Here is a 20586-nt window from a genome sequence, read left to right as displayed (position 1 = left end):
TACATGGCTTCACTAGTCATTAACACCATTATATATTTTGTCCAAGCTTTCTTCATTTTTACATAATTCATTATGTAAATAACTTTACACATCCCTGGTCCTGTTACATGTATGTTATACATTTGCGAGACAGAATGCTTGTTAAAATTTACAGAATATCGTTTGTGCACAAAAGGATATCATTATATTACAAACTTGATTTTGTTTACTTTATTCACTAGAAGTGCACAGGAGTTTTTGATCACTGCTTCACTAAGGTGGAAAACAGTGATTTCACTTCCTATAGAAATATATAGGACAAACGATCAGAAAAAAATTTAACTTACACTGGATTTGTTTATAAGTTTGAATTGTATGTTTAACAAAACACAAAGATTTTATTATTCTGCACCAGACACATTAATTATTTACATATTTATATTAAATCATGTGAGAGGAGCCAAGAACCCTGACAGCGTAACAACATCAATAAAAAAAAAAAGTGTTCTATTTGTCAAGTGTTTCTGGCATTCTTTCTGGAATTCTTCTTTTGTTTAATGATATAATCATTATCAAACTCTAATGCATGCCTGTGGCTACTTGTCTGGAAGTAACTCAAGTAATAATAATAAAAACACAAAGTTTGACCAGGAGCAGTTACCCATTGCAACCAATACGATGTTTACTTTTAACCAGTTTATTAGCAAATGTTGCCTATTGATTAGTTACCATAGGTGACTAGACTTGTGGCAAACAATGAATCATTTATCATACTATATAGTTTGTAAACTTCAATAATTGATCAGAATAATGTCCTTTAAAGTGTTTCATTTTTCCTTGTTAGTTCAAGGAATATTCATTATTATTTATTAAAAATGTTGCCTTTTGACAAACAAAAGTGCAAGCAATGTTATATATACTTCAAAGTGACCAGCAAGTTCAGTGACCCTGAATTCCTAAGTCCAGTACCATCTTTTGTGGGATAAGGAGCACTACAGGTTCAACATCACTCTTTTCTAATTCTCTTTTTTTTCACCCTGTACTTTCCTCATTATGTTGCGACTTAAGGCTATAAACATTAAAGAAGCAGTTTATAATGCTACGTCTACCTCCAGGGTGGCATAGGCTGCATTGTTAATCCAGCTGAGAGAAAACAACCTCCTATCATTATTATTATTTACAGCTGCAGTCTAGACAAGGACTCTCTGAAAGACAGATAGAAAGATAGAAAACGACATACTTTTCAGGACTTGTGCTGCTTCCAGCCAAGTTACCACAGGTATGCATTGTAGGAGAGTTTAACTTTGTGCAAAGCAAAGTAAAATAAGAGGAGGTGTTTAGGGACACAAGCTGTATTTTGGTTGTTAGCGGTTTATAGCTGGCAAGATCAGCAAGCCACATTCATGCTACGACAGGCTCAGTTGTGGAGACTATACCTTCTTTTGCAGGTGCAAAATTCTTCTAAATGCACAGCGATATCTGTCTTTCAGGTACATCACAAAACTTTTTGTATATTTTGGCAATAACATACATTATAGAATGCTCTATTGCCCCTCCTTCTATAATATTTCTTTTCCACATTCCTGATTCTTTTAGATTTTTGTATATGCAAAATGTATTACAGATACCTGTATTATATTATGCATTTCATGTTTGAGGGGGAAAAGTAAGGTTGCCACGCATTGTTCAATCTAACTTTAACAAAATGATCTTATTGTTATTGTTGTGTGTAGTTCCCTACAACATTTCTACACTGGGCTCTTTTGTGCAAACATGATTAGATTACAGAGACTGAAAATGCTGTTGGAAACGTTTTGGTCTGATCTTAAAGGAGAACATAACCCCAAAAATACTGTAAATATGGCTAGAGATGCCTATTTTATAAACTGAATTTACTGAAGCAGCCTAAAACTTCAGTATCTCTATAATAATAATGATCCAGGCCTTCAAATTTGTAACAGGAGATACCAATACAGGTATTACATTTAGTTAGGAGTGTCTGTGACATACTCAGTGGAGATTAGTCGCCGCGAAGAAGAGGAGCAGCTGATGAGAAGCTAAGCTTAGGGTTTGTCGGAAACCATCATTCCAACTTCGGAGAACTAAGCGATCCGAGTGCCATCCGCCCGCGATTTAGATTCTAGCCGACGGGAAGGCCTTTCGGGGGAGATTTGTCGCCCGAAGAAGAGGCAATCAATCTCCCTGAATCTCCACGTGTGTCTCTGACCTTGGGGTCTGGCCACACGGGCAGATTCGGGGGGGAAATTAGTCTTAATCTCCTCTTCTGCCTTTCGCCGGCCAAAATGAAAATCGCCTGGGGGCAGGCACTCGGAGCGCTTCGATTTCCGAAGTCGCCCGAAGTTTCCTCATGAGACAATTACAGGCGACTGCACAAAACGAAGCGCTCCGAGTGCCTGCCCCCATGCCATTTTCATTTTAGCCGGGGGAAGGCAAGGGAAAGGCAGATCGGGGAGATTAGTTGCCGCGAAGAAGAGGAGATTTGTTGCCTGGAGACTAATCTCCCCGAATCTGCCCGTGTGGCCAGACCCTTAGGAATTGCAAGTAGGCTGCATCTGAAAAGATGGGGTTTGTCTAAGCCTTATCTTAAAACAAACAATTTACCATACCATGACACACAATGTACTGCAAACGATTGCCATTTCCCAGCAGAGGATTTAGATTACTTTATACAACCAAGTAAAAACGTTTCCTCCTCCTGAATAAATCTGGTAATATTATCCATGTGTCTCAAGTATTCTAAGGGAGGTTGGCTGGAGAGCCAAAACAACAGTTGGATTCTATTTCCTTTTTATATTACTTTAGAAAAATTAAGGAGACAGTTGCTTTGTGATACATGTTATATGTTATATATACAGTATGTTGCTTTGTGATACATGTTATATGTTATAAGTCCAGCTAGCGCAATAGGTAAAATTTGTTATGCTGGAAATGGAGCAGTTTTATTGCAAAGTGATTGCTCCATGTGTGCAAGGTCAATCATAGCTCTAATATCAATGGTACTTACAAGGCACACAATGCTACACCATTTGCACACCCTTCACTTGCTTGTGTTCAAGTATACAGTACATGTCCCATGGTCATTCCCATGGTGCGAGCTGTGTGTAATTTATTAACAGGCCCACACATGGTATTCGGCTTAAATATTTGTTAAGCACGATATTACTTTACCCAAGATATATCCAATAAAATTTAGCTTTCTCCCAAAATTAAAAAAACAATCATATAAATGCTCATTTACAATTGTGGTGCAAAATACCATGTTTTTTCTAGTTTTTTTTTGCAGTTTTGCCCTCTGCTATTTCCATGATGAGCTTATAGGTGTAACTGTTTCTGCTTGAAACATGGAGCACAGATGTTTATGTAATGTGGAACTGGCAGCACTTTCTGGTGTTTAATAATAATATGGCCAGTACTTTGCCAGGACATAGGTATCCCCCATTATGTTGCTAACTTGTGTATCATTAGGACATGTAAGAAGAGTAGCAGAGGGCAGTAGTTGTAAAAAAAAAAAGCCCTTTATTTACTACCACACAAAGGCAGGCATAAAAATCAGTGCGTCTGTTGCAAACTGTCCAGAAGCAGCTTGCAGTTGCAAGTGTTCCCTATATGGGGGCACTTGTATCTGGTCCATTGGTAAATAAGCCCTATACAGTTTCTCTTCCACAAAATGCTCCTTCATATGGGAACAGAACGACTTTTAACCATAGCTTCCCTTTAAGATAACTTAGCTCTGAAGTCATATATTTTGCAATAGTTGCTGATTTGGTTATAGCTTCCTGTTTTCCCCGTATAATTGGAAACATATTATCTGGCAAGTGAAACGATGCCATGTTAGCAAATCCAGGCTGGGAGGTGAGTAAATCACTGGGTACAGGTTGGCTGACTTGCCGTTTTTGTTTTTATTTACAGTAATGGCACATGCTATTTAAGAGTGGTATATTATTTAAAGTAAACCTAGCATTTTAGTTTAATTGGATAGTAAATATGCTGACATCTTATGCCCTTGCAGTTTCCCAACTAAATGGTGATTGGCTGCATGAGAGATACAGAATGATTTAAATGTTATGCTTCCAGGGACTTGCATACCTTCCACATGCTCTACAGTAACCAGTTCAGCCAAAGGTAAGAACATTATTTACAATACTCAGCAACAACAGGGATTCAGTCCAATAAGAACAACTGGACACCAGTGTTTTCCTTCTTACTCATTTAACACTTAAGCCTTCCCCTCTGTATTTCCTACTTGTTTTGTTTTGCTGTTAAGGGAACTCAAAATTCCAAAGTAACCAAAAAGAAATTAACGTCCTGCAAGGGAAATAAAATAAATGTGTGACAATGGCAGTATATTTCCATCACTACACTTGAAATGCCTTGGGTTAAAACTTTAAAATGAAACTAACCCTTTGCGTTGGCAAGCTGGCTGACTTCATAGTCATTTCTACAATTTAAACACACACGCTGAAGGCAAAATGTCATTAATACAATGAAATTGCAATGAAAAGCAGGCATTGTAGCCCATGCATGTACTGAAGCAGGCCAATGGCTGGCCCATTTTTCCCGTTTGGCCAATCAGATGTAGTGTACCACAGATTTGTTGACTTAAATGTTCAGTAGATAAGATCATAGAATTTGATCATAGATTAACCAAAGTATATCAGTGTTCAGTCAGGTCAAAAAAGTATGTCCTTTGATGTCAAAGTCCCAATATTTAGCACTTTACCAAGAGAGGCAAACATCTGCCCCCGGTAACTTTTGCTTTTGAGGAAGTGGCGTGAGGCCACGGAATGCGTCAAGCGTGGGGGTTTTGATACACTGTTTGCGGTTACCTTAATGATTTTTATGTAGCCAATTTACTAATAAACTTCAACTTTTAAGACCCGGTAACTTTTAAAGCCTGATTTCTATTTTTATAGCAATTCTTTTTTAATCAAATTGTGCCCAGGGGCATAACTACAGAGGAAGCAGACCCTGCGACTGCAGGGGGGCCCAGGAGGTACAGGGGGCCCCATGAGGCTCTCATTGATGAGCAATTTGAACATATATTGGTAAAACAGGACAAACACTGGATATGTTGGGGGCCCTAAAATTAATTTGCTGTGGGGCGTAAATCTAGTTACGCCACTGATTGTGCCCAACTGTGTTCTCTGTACTAACCATGCAACCCCACCTTGCCCTGCTCAAAGGACAACAAAGGCAGAAGTGGGTGGTGGCAGTATTGGGAGTGCTGATTTAGGAGGTAGCGGATTTCTAGGTAAATGCACAGTTCCTTGTGATTTCTTCAGGAGTAGAAGATTTGTGGCTAGTATTTTAATTAAGAAAAATCTAAATTGTTTTGTTATTTCTTAAGCTAAACAAGGAAATCAGGGAAATTTAAGGTACACCATATTAGGTAGATAAGTAGATTCCAAGTGCCCCTGCATAATGGACTTCTGCTTATCTATAATTATTATATAAAGAAGTACCCTGGGCCATTGTGTTTTTAAGTGAAGAGAAGCTTGTCCCAGGGTCTAAGGACAGGATTATACTCATAAGGATTATACTCACAACAAATTGGCACCCCCAGTGATTAATCCTTTCCTTTTGCTTTAACTTGGATTTATACATTTAATATGACCTGAAAGCAGGACACATCATTTACTACACTGTCTTTATATTTATACTAAAGGCATTTCAATACATTTTCTGGAGGTGTATCATCCGTACAGGAGAATAAAACAGTTTTGTGCATACCCAGGAGAGCTGGCTTTATTTACACTTTACCTCAGTTACTTGTTTCTCTTGCATTCTTCACCACCTACTCCATTCCACATGCCTGCATCTGGTGAAATACCAGTCTAAGGCAGATTTCATTTTAAATAGGCTTCTCTACACTCTGAGCTGTTAAAGAGATACTGACATCAGAAAATAATCTTTTTTATTATGTATCATAACGTTGTCTTTGAATGCTATTTATAGTTTTGCCATAAAAGTATTTGCCTGTTCCTCTATGAGGGGGCTGGCAAATTTGTGCAGCAGTAGTCGGTTAGTATTAGAAACTCTAACTGTCAGACTGAGATGGGGCCAGGTGGGCAAAACAGTCAGGTTTGGGAAGTTCAAGTAACAATTACTTACAACTATCAGCGAAAAACAATCAACATGACCTATAAGTAACTTTTAATGTAGATTAATAGTTTGAAAAGAAAATTTTTAGTGTCAGTAATACTTTAAGGTACAACAAGCCCTAAATATATAAACACGTGTAACTAAAGGCCTTATTTATTAATGCAGGTGCAAAAAAAAAAAGTGCCGTTGCTAACAGAAATCAGCAATTTATTTTGAACAATCTACTACAAAAATGAACGCAAAGACCAGATTGGTTACTATAGTACTGGCAACTGCACTTGTGCATGTCAAACCTATTTTAGTGAATGAGCTCTTAGGGTTGCTAGATTATTGTGCCAGTAAAACTGGTTACGAATATGAAATCTATGATGCAATACTTTGCATAGGGTAGAGGCAATAATAAAATTATGAGGAACTGCATTGAGAGTGTGACATAAGAAAACATTATTCTGTGGGTAGGGCTGCCACCTACCACCATTATTTAATACCACAGGCATCAAGTATCACTTTAACACACTGGGCCTGTAAAATACAACTTTACTAATACTACACGGTAACCTTTGCTGTAGAGCTGCTTTCCATCTAGGCTAATTAGTTCATCTATGAACTAATGCCTTGAGAAGATCTTTTAAAAACAGAAGGATTTGAACAGAAAGGTAATGGCCCTTACCTGATTTCAATTCAACTAAGAATTTGAAAAGCTGAGTGCACAAGAGTTTTTTCTAACCTCAAAAGCCATGAATGAAATTGAGCCAAAATCACTGCCAAACAGTATGCAAAGGTGCTACTTACTTACACCAACAATATTAAAGCTGCTGTTGTTTTTATACATTTTCCTGAAGATTTTTTTTTTATATACAATACAAAACACACTAAAAAATTAATTCTGAGTACCCGTGCTGTCTCTATTGACAAAATAAGCATTTTGGCAGTAGGAACTTTTTAAAAAATTGCTCAGTATCTTTATATGTCATTTTAAAACAAGCAGTTAACCTTGGGTTCAATTTTGTTACTGCTGGCCATAGATGTAAATATTTTTAAAAGATCCAATCGTTATCATGAGACCACGATTATCTCGAAACGATCGTTTAAATGTATGATGTGTCCATCAACTAAAAAGATCGTTTTAGGCGATATTGCCAGCAAAACTGAAGGGTAGCTGCCTGATTGGCCCTGAAAACATAGATAGATTGCACTGGGACGATAAAGATTTTTTAACCTGGCCGATCAACAGATGTCGGACGAAAAATCGTACAATGTACAATCGTTCGAATCCCACTAACTTCAAGATGATTTCAACATTCAAACTATGATTTAACATTCAAACTATGGAAATGAGTATGGAATAGATTGACATACAAATCAAAACAGGGTCCAGTAAGCACTCACATTCTTATTTAAGTAAAAGGGATAGCATACAAAGAATTTATCAAAACTATATATATAGTTACAAGAACCATCTAATAATGTTATGATCAAATAAGCTTAGCATTCATTGCTACCTTAACCCTAGCACTGACTACTGTATTTATTTCTAAGGACAGACCAGCTGACCAAGACAATGAGGCCATGGCTAATGCTAACAGCTCTCATTGGAGTAGCCTTTTCTGTTCCTGTAAGTATTCACAATTCCGTTAACTGGTGTTATATTTGGGAATGTACAAAATGAAATACAGGTATGGGATCCATTATCTGAAACCTGTTATCCAGAAAGCTCAGAATTATGGGAAGATTATCTGCTGTAGGTTCCATTTTAATCAATAATTCACATTTTTAAAAATATCTTTTTTCATTGTAGTAATAAAACAGTACCTTGAACTTGATCCCAACTAAGATTTGATTAATCCTTATAGGAGCCAAAACAATCCTAGTTGTTTATTTTATGTTTAAATTATTTTTTCGCAGTCTTAAGGTATGGAGATCCAAATTACAGATATACCCCTTATACAGAAAACCCCAGGTTCCGAGCATTCTGGATAAGGTTGATAAAGATTTATATTTATATATTTGTTAAACAATTTACTAATCTCCATTCAGCTATATTTTTAGTTTCTAGCAAGAAGACCAGAAGATTACATCTATGAACTAATGCCTTGAAAAGATTTTCATTCCAACATATTACAAAAGGTTTTCTTCAGGGATAAAAAAGTGGTATAATCTGTTGTAATAATCTTTACTGATGTTTGGCTATTTGTATGATGACAGCTAGTCAACCTGTTTAATGAGGTGGAACAGCAGCTGCCAAATTCTAGCCTCTGGGCTGCAAAAAAAAAGATGTTTCCATTCTTGATGTTTAGTATGATGATAAATACATGAAGGATTGCAAAGAGAGCAGAAATGAAGAGTAAAACAAAAGTTTCACATAATAAACTGCCATAAGACTTTAGTGCAAATATGTATACACAGAAAGAGATACATTGAGAAAGAAGAATGAAAGAAGAGGGTAAAAGGACAAACTGTGAATAATATAGAAAGAAATTTGGGGCACGAAGAATGGCATCAATTTTAAAAAAAAAAATTACTTAATTAATCTAATTTTGTTTATGCTGTACCAGAGTATTTTGGAGGGAACTGTACATTTTTGGTCCAAATCACATTTTTTTAATATATTCACTATTCATATCTATGAATTTGCAGCTTCCGCCTCACCCGCAGCATCCTGGGTATGTGAACTTCAGTTATGAGGTATGTCACACATGCTTATATCTCTCCCCCTTCCTCTCTCTAACTCTGGCATATTCAGCTCTTTAAGTGTCAAATCCTCGTTCATTCATTGTCAGAAAGGTATATTAATGTCCTTGTTCAGAATTATTTATTTATTATGTATCGTGCTTCTGTCATATAAAACACCCACAGGATTGCCTTGGCAACTTCCTGTTGCATATTTGTGATTGTTTATTTACTGGACTGCCTGGCAGATAAACACGTGTACCTTCATGAGATACAATTAACAGAAATGTCACTATATATATTTCTTACTTCTTAAATGACAAACCAATAAATATAACCACTAAGTACCCCTGTTTGTAACACACAGTCAATACTTTAAATGTATTAATAGCTTAGTGCATTGTCAATGATGACTTTATAAAATAGGTGGTAAAAGTAATGGAAGAATTCCTGCACCCATTTACCACTTTATACATGGTCGTGATTTGGTGGGAAATGAGTTTAATCGTGGTTTCAAAAAGCTCTAATACCACTAAAATTTGACCTTTAATAAATGGACCTCTAATGGTTAACCAAATATAGAAATTTAGGGTCATTATAGACAGTTAGAGTCACTTGCACTCTGGTTCTTCAGAGCTTTTAAAGGGAAACTATACCCCTGAACATTGCAGGTCTCTATAAAAATGTATCACATACAATCACTCATTTGTAAAACACAGATCCATCTCAATAAACCATTTTTATAAAAATTTGCTTTTATAGTAAAGGTATGGGATTCGTTATCCAGAAACCCATTTTCCAGAAAGCTCCAAATTTTGGAAAGACTGTCTCCCATAAGCTCCATTTTATCCAAATAATGCAATTTTTTTTAAATAATTTCCTCTAATTTCCTCTTAATAATGTCTCTCTAATAATAAAACAGTAGATTGTACTAGAACCAAACTAATATATATTTAATGCTTATTGGAGGCAAAATAATCCTATTGGGTTTATTTAATGTTTTACACTAGACGTAACGTATGAAGATCCAAATTACATAAAGATCCCTTATCAGGAAAACCCAGGTTCCAAGCATTCTGGATCACAAGTCCTATACCAGTAATATGTGCCATTGGATAATCCTAAACATAAAAACTGCCATTTTAACTACTATGGGCCGCCTCCTGATAAACACAAAACAAAGACACACATACATGCTAGGCTACTTCCAATAAGTTGACAGAACTGTGACTTTTCCTCCCACAATTCTTTCTGTAACATTTCGCTGCATTATTCCCAGTCAGGTCAAGGTAAAAGGGCAATATTTACTGACCACTCAATTTACACCAATTATTTATTTGAGGATTTAGATCAGTATAAAAAGTTACTGATTATGTTAACATGTTTTCTTGTTAAATAACTAGTTAAAACGAAAACTCTTTGGAACAGGCACGCAATAAAGGCAATCTTCCACCAGGCAGTTGGTTCAAAGTGAAAAAATTGTTTTGTGTTACACTATCATAGGCTCTATAGAATACTCTGTTACTCTGAAGAAAATCAACAACTGTATATATACTTTATAACAATCATTAATAACTGTGTGTTATTTTTATCCAAGATATTATCACCTTTGAAATGGTACCAATCTATGATGACACATCAGGTAAGAATTAGCCAGGGATATGTGTATAATATCTATAATTTTAGAGTGAGAACTGCATTATGTCATTCTTAAAGTAAGGTTCTAGCATTTGACTACATTCTAGATTTTCTTTGGGGGGTGGGGGTGTTTTATTCCTGAAACTGTGGCACTTTATTCTATCTCCTTATTACTGCACAAGGGCAATATTCAGTATTAGGAGGCAGAGGGCACTGATCTCTGAGCACCTCAACTCCTCCAACCAGTTACAGTTGAAGACAGCCCAAATGCAGTGCATTGGGTACGTGCTGCTAATTCCCAGAGACCATAGCTTGCAGATGACAGAGCTGTTCAGGTTTTCAAGTTCATCATTTAGCACAAAAGAGAAATACAATTACTGGGGTAGCATATTAAAACTACATGTATGGGATCCATTATCCAGAAACCCATTAGCCAAAAAGATCCAAATTACAGGAAGGCCATTTCCCTAGAGTCTATTTTAAAGGGATTGTTTACCTTTCATTTAACTTTTAGTATGATGTCGAGAGTGATATTCAGAGACAATTTGCAATTGGTTTTCATTGTTTATTATTTGTGGTTATTTAGGTTATTATTCAGCAGCTCTCCAGTTTGCAATTTGAGCAATCTGGTTGCTAGGGTCCACATTACTCTAGCAACCATGCACTGATTTAAATAGGAGACTGGAATATGAATTGTAGAGAATCTAAATAGAAAGAGGAGTAATAAAAAATAGTAATAACTGTATATGTCTAGCTTTGCAGAGCATTTGTTTTTTAGATGGGATCAGTGACCCCCATTTGGAAGCTGGAAAGTGTCAAGAGAAAAAGGCAAATAATGCAAAAACCATAAAAATTAAATGACTAAGACCACTCTATAACATACTAACAGTTAACTTACTGTAAAGGTGAACCACCCCTTTAGGCAATTTTTTTGAAAATGACTTCTTTTATTATGTTACTGTACTGTACCATGTACTTGAGCCTAACTAAGCTGCACAAAACTATATTGGGGGCAATCAATTAGTGTGTTTAAAATGTTTTTTTGGCAGAATTAAGGTTTGGGGATCCAAATTACAGAAAGATCCCTTAACTGGAAATAGTCAGATCCAAAGCTTCCTAGATAATATCACCTATAACTGTATATATATGCCAGGATTAACGTCAAGTACGTATAATATCTGTACATGAACTGCTATGTACATATTTGAGTATAGAAGATAAGAAAGAAAAATGCGTTGCTCTTTTATGATAAACAATTCGTTCTAATACATATTTTAACTCATAGCTTGTAGCCCAAGTACTTTCTTCCTACAGCTCTTTCATTCCTGATCTGCAGTAAAGTCTTTTAAATAACCTTGCAAATGTAGTGTTTTATTTTTACACATATTGGAACACTGGTACGGTCATTGGTGTTAAATGTTAAGAAAACAAAGAAAGAAAACCTTAATTCTCATTACATTTTTTCCCAGTATCCAAATTACGGCTATGAACCTGTGTCTGGCTGGCTTCAGAACCCAATTATACCAGCGCCACCTATGATGCCTCAGCAACAACAGAATGCAGTTCCAAAACTGCCACCCCATCACCCATTGCTGATACCTCAACATCCACTTGTACCAGTGCCTGTTCATCATCCTGTATTTCCTCTGATACCCCAACATACACATCAGCTCAAACCCACATATCTGTCAAATCCTGATGGTCAGTATCCAACAAATACTCAGCCTGATAACCAAAATGGGAAGCCCATATTCCCATTACAACCAATGCCGCCACTTGTAGAAGATAGACCACAGGAACCATGGCAAGCAGCAGGAAATACCAAGCAAGAGGAACTGGTAAATATTTTGATTAAAACATGTAAAGCCTAAGAGTGATACTGTGTAAATTAAAGAAGCACAGCAAAATAGACTCCCGTAATAGGTACCAACAATTGGAAAGGTCATATAACTTGACCAGAATTCCATTAAAATATTTCAAGAAATGTATATTACAGCAGTGACACAGAAAATGTGCTAGGTCAAAATGTCAACCCTCAAACTGTCCACATGTTATGAGTTCAATGAACAGGGCTTGTGCTGAACATATTTGTTACCTATTATTGGCATAATGGTCTATGTCGATTTCTTTAGATAAACAAAGCAAAGAGGCATTTGACGCTACTGCCCATTTGCTTCTGTGATAGAAAGAACCAGCATTAAAAAAGAAGCTCCTATTATATATTTCATTCTCAGATGAACACCTCATGTTTGAACCATATATACCTCTGCAACATATGTTTCTATTTTTTCATCCAGAAATAGAATGCCTCTCAAGAAAAAAACACATTTATAAGAACTAAGAAATAACAGCAAAGTCGCCCACACTGCAGAACTTTTCAGATCACATGTGTATTCCTCATGACACTGAGAAAATGTTTATTTAGTCACTCCAATCAAGGAGCATAATAAGTTACTGATTATATGTTAACATTTTTCTCTTGTTAAAGGGGAAACACAAATTAGCATTTAACTTCTTACTAGAGATGGTCATAATTGCAAACAGCAATGCATTTCTATAATTACAATTTTACAACATTAGTCCGTCTTTGTGGGTCCGATGTCTTGTCAAGGTTAGTTATCATAATCATTTCACTGAATTGGAGCAAATGTAATGCTTCTGCAATGGGCTGGCGTAGAAAATAAAGATGGAATAGGACAGGAGTAGGGCAATGGGGAGCAGGAAAAGGTTAGAGAACTATACACATGCAATTTTCAGGATATAGAATCAAATGGACAGTTAGACAGCAAATTGCAAATCCGTGTGTGAAGGTATTGGCCAATAGATCTGGTTATCAAAAAGTAATCCTGACATTTTGGGCCCCACATTACATGCTGTAAGAGCTAAAATGATTTCAAGCCCAACACAGTTAGAACATTCTTTGTACTCCTGATGGAAGTTTGTTTTCATAACAGTGAATGCAAGTATCAGGTATTACAGCCGACCTTTTAACTTCTGATTAACATAACTTTTTTTTGTAACCACAGCATTGAAACGTAATCCTTTTTATTAGTTTTCGTCCCTTTGATTTTAAACATGGCGAACGGGCATGACTTTCATTTTCTTCTATTGCCTGAAGAACTTCAGAGACTTGTTTACTCGAAACAATATTTTTCAGTGGTTTCAGAAAACATTCACAAATGAAGTGCAGCTGCGGCAATCTCTACTTAAACATTTCTTTCTTCTGCTCTTTTTTTATAGGATTAGAAGCCTTTGGAAATTGAAGGGAAGATTATTCAGTCTCCTGCACTACTGCAGAATATTGTTTACTGTACTTTGTTTCCCATTTTTAGCCTACCTTATCTGCATTTTAATAAAATCCAAACAAAAAAAAAACAAGAGGTAATAAACAGCTTAAATTGTTCTGAATGTTTTCTTGTCTTTCAAACTTGCTAAACGGAGAATTTACCTCCAAATAGATGTCAAAAGACTATACTGTACTTTTCTTTCTTAGTATGCTTTATGCAAAAGAAATATCAATCTTCCTTCTCCGAATGTACACAGATTTGTCCCATCATATGTTTGAACTGCTGCCTGTGTATTAGTCTTTCATTTTAGCGATCAGGTCTGTCCCTCCTGTGAAAACTCTCATAGTTCATTGAGAACCTGAAGAAGGTTAGGAGGTGTTATCACAATGTTGTTCACAATACTGGAATTTTGAAGTTTCTTCTGGTAGACATTGTTGTATTTCTTCTCCATATGGTATACACAAAAAGAGACTCAAAGTTCCTTTTTTCTATTCGGAAAAACAAAAAAAATCAGTGATCCTCCTCCATATATCTGCAAAATGTCAATTAACGCCCCTTCTCCTTTTGATAACTACAAAAGGTAAATCAGTGCTTCTTCTTCATATCATATCCATAAAATGGGAACCATAGCTCCTTCTCTGTATATCTACAAAAGGTGAATAAGGGCTCATTCTCCATTTGAGATCCACAAAATATGAATTCATTCTCTCGATGATATATTCAAAAAATTGGGTTTCCAAAGCAGAAAAAGAGAATTAATCTACATGAAGAGAGAATCAATCCTGCTTCTTTATGTTATATGCATAAAATATGCATAAAAACAAGAATTCAAGTTTCTTCTCTTCTGGATACTGACGTGACATGGTCACTTTTATGCAACAATAATTATTGATAAAAACTGTGTATTATTAATATGCAATAACCCACAACCTTGACACGTACTGGCAGGTGTAGTACAGAATGAATGTGGACTAATTCATAAATACATTTCTGAAATCAAGTGTTTCCACTGTGGCTGCTGCATTTCAACATCTCCCTATTTGCATTGCATAAAATAGATCAGCAATGTAGATGTCTAAGCATTAGACAACAATGCAATAGCTTGTGGAGCAGCTTAAAGCAATAAGATGGTCCATCTGCCACCCCACCCACAAGGTAGCACAGAATCTGATAGGACTTGATCAGCCGTTTTATTTCCATTTTAGTGCTGGCTTGTCAACTCTATTATGTAATATGTCTACTTGACATGTTCAGGTTGTAAGTCATAAGAATCATCATCGGGCTATAGGTTATTATTGTTTTCTAACTTTCAATAAAAACCTAGACCTATGGAATGCAGTGCAATAATGCAAATAAGAATCTCATGTGACTTCCAAACAGTAAAAAAGTATTGCTTTTATATGAAATCTAGTCTTATTTTCCAGTAGGAACATAGATTTGTCAAAAAATGCTAGTCAAAAATCAGAATGCTTGCCACAACCAAGGTTTCATCCCATAGAAACATCATCTGTGGTCTGTGGTCAGAACACAGAATTTTGTGAAATTTGGTCTTAAAATGAATTTGCCAGTGGTATAAATAAATTCAGCTAGCTGATTAGAAAGGCGATTGAGTCACCACAGGAGTAAGCATTTGCTTCCAGGCAATACACACATGCATTAGTTGGTTTCTTCAGTCAACCAAATTTTCCACCGTGATTAATTCAAAAGATGTTGCATAATTTTAATCCTCAAAAATGATGAGGCTGGGGCCACACACAGACAAGAATAATAACAAATTGTCTGACCTGGTCTTTCCGTGTGTGGCGGGCAGCAGGTGTGCATACTGTATAATGTGAGTAAGATGTTAACCTAAGTCATATGTTTATGCTATTGTACAAAAGCAGTAATGGAACACAAGATCTGCCTGAAGAAATGCTGAGCCATGATAAAACAATTATCTTCAAAAGAACATAAGTATGTGGTTTAGTTGCTACTAATTGCAATAAACATCCCAATATACCCTCCAGTAAAAGCATCATGGAAAGTTAACAAGCAATATAAACTATGGCGTTACTGGATGGACATTGTTTTCCTGGCAAAAGCATCTATTTCACCTATAGCCTAGTTATAGCCTAGTTATACCATTATAACCTAGTTCTCTAGTTCTAAGATTTGTTTTCTTTAATTAAATTAAATAAAATATACAATCTATTAACTGCATTACAGGGGCTTATATGAATATCATACTACAAGTATTGGATCTGTTATCCAGAATGCTCGGAACCTGGATTTTTTTTTATAATGGATCTTTCCGTAATTATTATAATGGATCTTTCCGTAATTTGGATCTTCATACTGTACCTTAAGTCTACTAGAAAATCATGCAAACATTAACTAAACCCATTAGGCTGGTTCTTCTTCCAAAAAGAATTAATTATATCTTAGTTTGGATCAAGTACAAGGTACTGTTTTATTACTACAGAGAAAAGAGCAATTTTTGATCAAAGGTGAACTATCACGAAAATGAAAATTTAATATAAGCTTCATCATATTGAAAAGAGAAACTTTCTAAATATAATCAATTAATAATTCTGCATTGTTTGTGAAATAATCAAGTTTATCTTCACTATCCATCTCTCAGCATCTGTTTCTCTTCATTCTCTCTTTATGCAGCAGTCTGGTGTCAGATATTCATTGACAGTTTGATCCAATATGTCTAATAGGGGGCTCCTTTTACCTAGAAGATGTATTAGAGCTCTCTACATGCAGGATTTGTGCAAAAGGCTGTTATTTTGTTAGATTTTGTTTGTACTGGAATTAGTTACTTGAGTGAGCTCTAATACAATACATACCAAGGACTAACACATACCAAGGACATGGTACAGCCCATATATATATATCATGTAAAATAGTAGGCAAAAGAACTGAACATTTCCAAATGCCCAAATGGTAATAAAAATATTACAAGAATAACGTCACCAAGTTGAAATGTGTTGAAGAGCTGAATACTGTTGGGGAGAAATTTCTGACATTCTGAAACAATATACAGGCCTTCGTTTGTCTGCCATTGTGGTGTAAATATTTATTTTAGAGAGTCAAAAAGTGTCACATTTATGGTGGCAACGATGTATTCGAGAAGATTTTCCAAACCTGCCCTACTTTCATTCATGTTCACATCTGGCACATAGTTGTTTTGTTAAAATATGGCTTTAGAATACATGATCACCAGAATGGCTCACAGTAGCAACTCAAATATGTACTAATTCATGAATATAACATCTTCCTGCACACAGCACCCTATTGGCTGTCTCAGAATGAGGATGTTTAGAGGCAGTATATTGGGAACAGCTGTGTATGGATTTCATGTCACTTGACAGAGATGATTCCATCTGGCTGTGGAATGCAGCTCTGGTGAAGCGCATTGCATGTTTACTGAAATAGGAACACTCTGATCTCTGGATGGCTACTGAACTGAAAGATGTGCCGCTGAGCCACTTTCACATTCAACGCCATTATTGTCCAGAGACGGAGTCAAAGATCGAATTAGGCCTTGATTTGTATTATTTAAAATCTTTTAGATATTAGGAACAATGTCATTTGGACTAGAACAAGAACTGAAGAGTGCCAGAAGTATTGTATAAAGATATAACAAATATTTGATTAAATAACTTAATTATTACTATTCTAAATTAAGAAGGAATAATGTCCAAAGAGCCCACGCTTTGATTTGTTAAGAAAATGTAACACACTAACCTGAAAATCTCTTATCTATATCTCAGATCTATATATATATTGTATCTATATTTGTTAAGAAAATGTAACACACTAACCTGAAAAGCTTGCCATTAGCTAAATCTTCCTATAGCTTCCTCTTATCTATATCTCCGATCAATATATATCGTATTTATATTCCAAAGCATTTAACCCTCTAAAAAAATCAATATTGGCTTTAAACATGAGATTCTTGTTAGAGCCATGTGGGTGATTGCACAGGTTTGTTTCATATAATTATCTAAGCTCTGGTATTTAAAGATTGACATTAAACATGTAAGGCTAAAAAACCTTGCAGAACCTGAAAATTGCTTACAGACTCTGTACTGAGATACTGCCTATGATTATACAGGAAAAATCTAAATAGGCAATTTTCTATTATTCTTTGGAAATAGACATTAAGCACTGCATGATCATTATTCAAATGTTTTAATTCTATGGAACCTTTAAAGGAATAGTTCAGTGTGAAAATAAAAACTGGGTAAATAGATAGGCTGTGCAAAATAAAAAATGTTTCTAATATAGTTAGTTAGCCAAAAATGTAATATATAAAGGCTGGAGTGAACAGATCTCTAATAAAACTGCCAGAATCCAACTTCCTGCTTTTCAGCTCAATTACTCTGAGTTAGTCAGTGACTATAAGGGGGGCCACATGGTACATTTCTGTTCAGTGAGTTTGTAATTGATCCTCAGCATTCAGCTCAGATTCAAAAGCAACAGATATGACCCATGTGGCCCCCACTCAAGTCTCTGATTGGTTACTGCCTGGTAACCAGGGTAACCAGTCAGTGTAAACCAAGAGAGCTGAAAAGCAGGAAGTAGTGTTCTGACTGACATGTTATACATCAAATCACTCCAGCCTTTATACATTACATTTTTGCCTAACTAACTATATTAGAAACATTTTTTATTTTGCACAGCCTATCTATTTACCCAGTTTTTATTTTTACACTGAACAATTCCTTTAAGGAAACTATTACATCAGTGGTAACTAACCCTCCAATGGCTTGCAAAACATTTCCCAAGCACATCTCATAAAGAGTCCGCAATGAAACTATGGTGGTACTGCCCAATGATATCGCTCTACAGGAAATAATGTTCTTCCTATTGACTGATGTAACCAAGGCTCATATGGATTCAACTGCAGAATTTAGTGATCTTAGACATCACCAACATTCCCTTACAAAATGAATACTTGCCACACCTTGTCCTACATAAATATCAAGAAAACATTGAAAAAAATCCAGATTCTGTTTTGAATTCTTTGAAGTCTTTTTTTTTTTTAATTTTCCATTATGACTGTTTATTTTTACAGGTGTCCCTAGCTCTTCTTTAGTTCATTTTGGTCCTTATTGTCAAGCCACCTAAATCCTTTACATTGTAAGCAATTGTGAGCAACCCATGTTTGTTAAAATACTGTATTATTATATATTATTATAATATTGTTTATTCTAAATTAATGTAAAGCAATGGCACCCCCTGCTCCCCTTTCAAGCCCATACTAGGCCTTGGCTTTGATGGCAAATTAAGGTCTAAGTATGATGTTCTCATACATTGGCCTGCTATTATTATTGTGTTAATTAGTGCTACAAATCTATAAAGTGCTTTATATCACAAAAATACAAAATCACAAAATTATTACTGCATGTAAAGTCCAGCAGATCCAGCCTATCTGGTCAAACTGATATATATATATAAAACATAATAACATAGTAAGTTAGGTTGAAAAAAAGACACACATCCATCAAGTTTACATTTAAGTCTATATATAACCTGCCTAACTGCTGGTTGATCCAGATGAAGGCAAAAACCCCATTTGAAGCCTCTCCAATTTGCCTCTGAGGGGGAAAAACATCCTTCCAGACTCCAAAATGCTATATATATATATATATATAACTCAAGAGGCATAGCAACCTTGATTATTTCATTGCAACATTAACCACTGTGGAAACAGATATAAAATATAACAGATCCTTTGCCAAATTCCTGTTTAACACATGCTCAACAACAGGGCAAGGATAAATGTTCCACTTTTTCAATAAAAAGCTAATATAGGAGCAGGACATAATGTACTTAAAATATTTCCAGAAAGAGAAAACAAAACTAATTCTGTCATCAAAATCTTTAATTTTTCAAAGGACTTGAACAGTCAGATACAAAAATGTTAAGACAGTTAGTAACACAATGGCACAGTGGGTTTTATTTTATTCAGGGAGCTATCTATAGGTTTCCTCTATCTATATGTACCAAAAACATTCTGGCACATTAATTGGCTCCTGATAAAATTGCTTCCAAAATCCCACCGGATGTGCCTTGAATATTGTGGTAATTCCAGGGTTTGTTCAATGTGCTTTATCAATCGGTGCAGTTGACTTGCTGCTAAATCTGTTTAAATGCTGAGCATTGATGTAACACCAACCCCAATATGAACATGTCGACTATAACACTCACCCAATTTGTGTTCATTTTAGCACATAAAAGGCAACGAGGCAACTATCCACAATGCTGCATGACTCTGGAATTGTCAGAACAAATTCTGCATTGTGGATAAAAGCATAAATGCAAAATTGTACTTTGCATACTGTACTTGTAAATGCCACCAATTTTCTTACAATACAGACATAGACAACCAATGTTTACTAAGATACCATCTAACACCATTCTAACAAATTACACAATTTGTAACCAAAAAAAGAGAAGATATCCCCATGCAACATTAAAATTAACAACATTTTGAGCACCTTTAAAGATCTCTGATTTTGTGCTTTGAGTTATGAGCAGTTTGTGCCATGTAACTGAACACTCCTATGAAACCGTGCTGTGATTGGCTTCTTCGGGTCATGATCTGACCTACTAAGACCCAAGTAGGCTCAAAACTATTAGCGGCTTATCTCTTCACTGTACAGTTCTGTCAGAGTGCTGAAAGCATCATTATCTTCAGTAAGGAATGCCTTATCAGTCAATCAGCCATTCAATCTTGGCAAAGTACTTTTAGAATTTTTTGAACCAGTGATTCTCCTGTGTCATTCAGACACACAAGTCAGTAAGACCAGTGGCTTCAGGGGTGCAGTGATGTAGTAACTATAGAGGATGCAGACCCTGTGGTCAACATGAGCGAGAAAATGGGGCCCAGACCGCA

The 20586-nt window shown here is 35.7% G+C and overlaps 2 protein-coding genes across 4 annotated transcripts in view; one reads left to right on the top strand and one right to left on the bottom strand.

The window, feature by feature from the left end:
* The window catches only part of LOC108708384 (rho GTPase-activating protein 6), a 130392-nt gene that overhangs the window by 65292 nt on the left and 44514 nt on the right, over positions 1-20586 (bottom strand). The gene's annotated exons all lie outside the window — the stretch shown is intronic.
* amelx.L (amelogenin X-linked L homeolog) lies at positions 4111-13812 on the top strand. The gene is given in 6 exon segments (NM_001085683.1): positions 4111-4122; positions 7642-7717; positions 8740-8787; positions 10370-10414; positions 11880-12248; positions 13651-13812. Coding segments are annotated over 5 exon segments (522 nt in total). The 5' UTR covers positions 4111-4122; positions 7642-7663; the 3' UTR covers positions 13657-13812.

Source organism: Xenopus laevis, chromosome 2L, assembly GCF_017654675.1.
Source record: "Xenopus laevis strain J_2021 chromosome 2L, Xenopus_laevis_v10.1, whole genome shotgun sequence".
Lineage (NCBI taxonomy): Eukaryota > Metazoa > Chordata > Amphibia > Anura > Pipidae > Xenopus > Xenopus laevis.
Note: the sequence above shows the minus strand (reverse complement) of the source record. Positions and strands in the feature narration are given on the sequence as shown.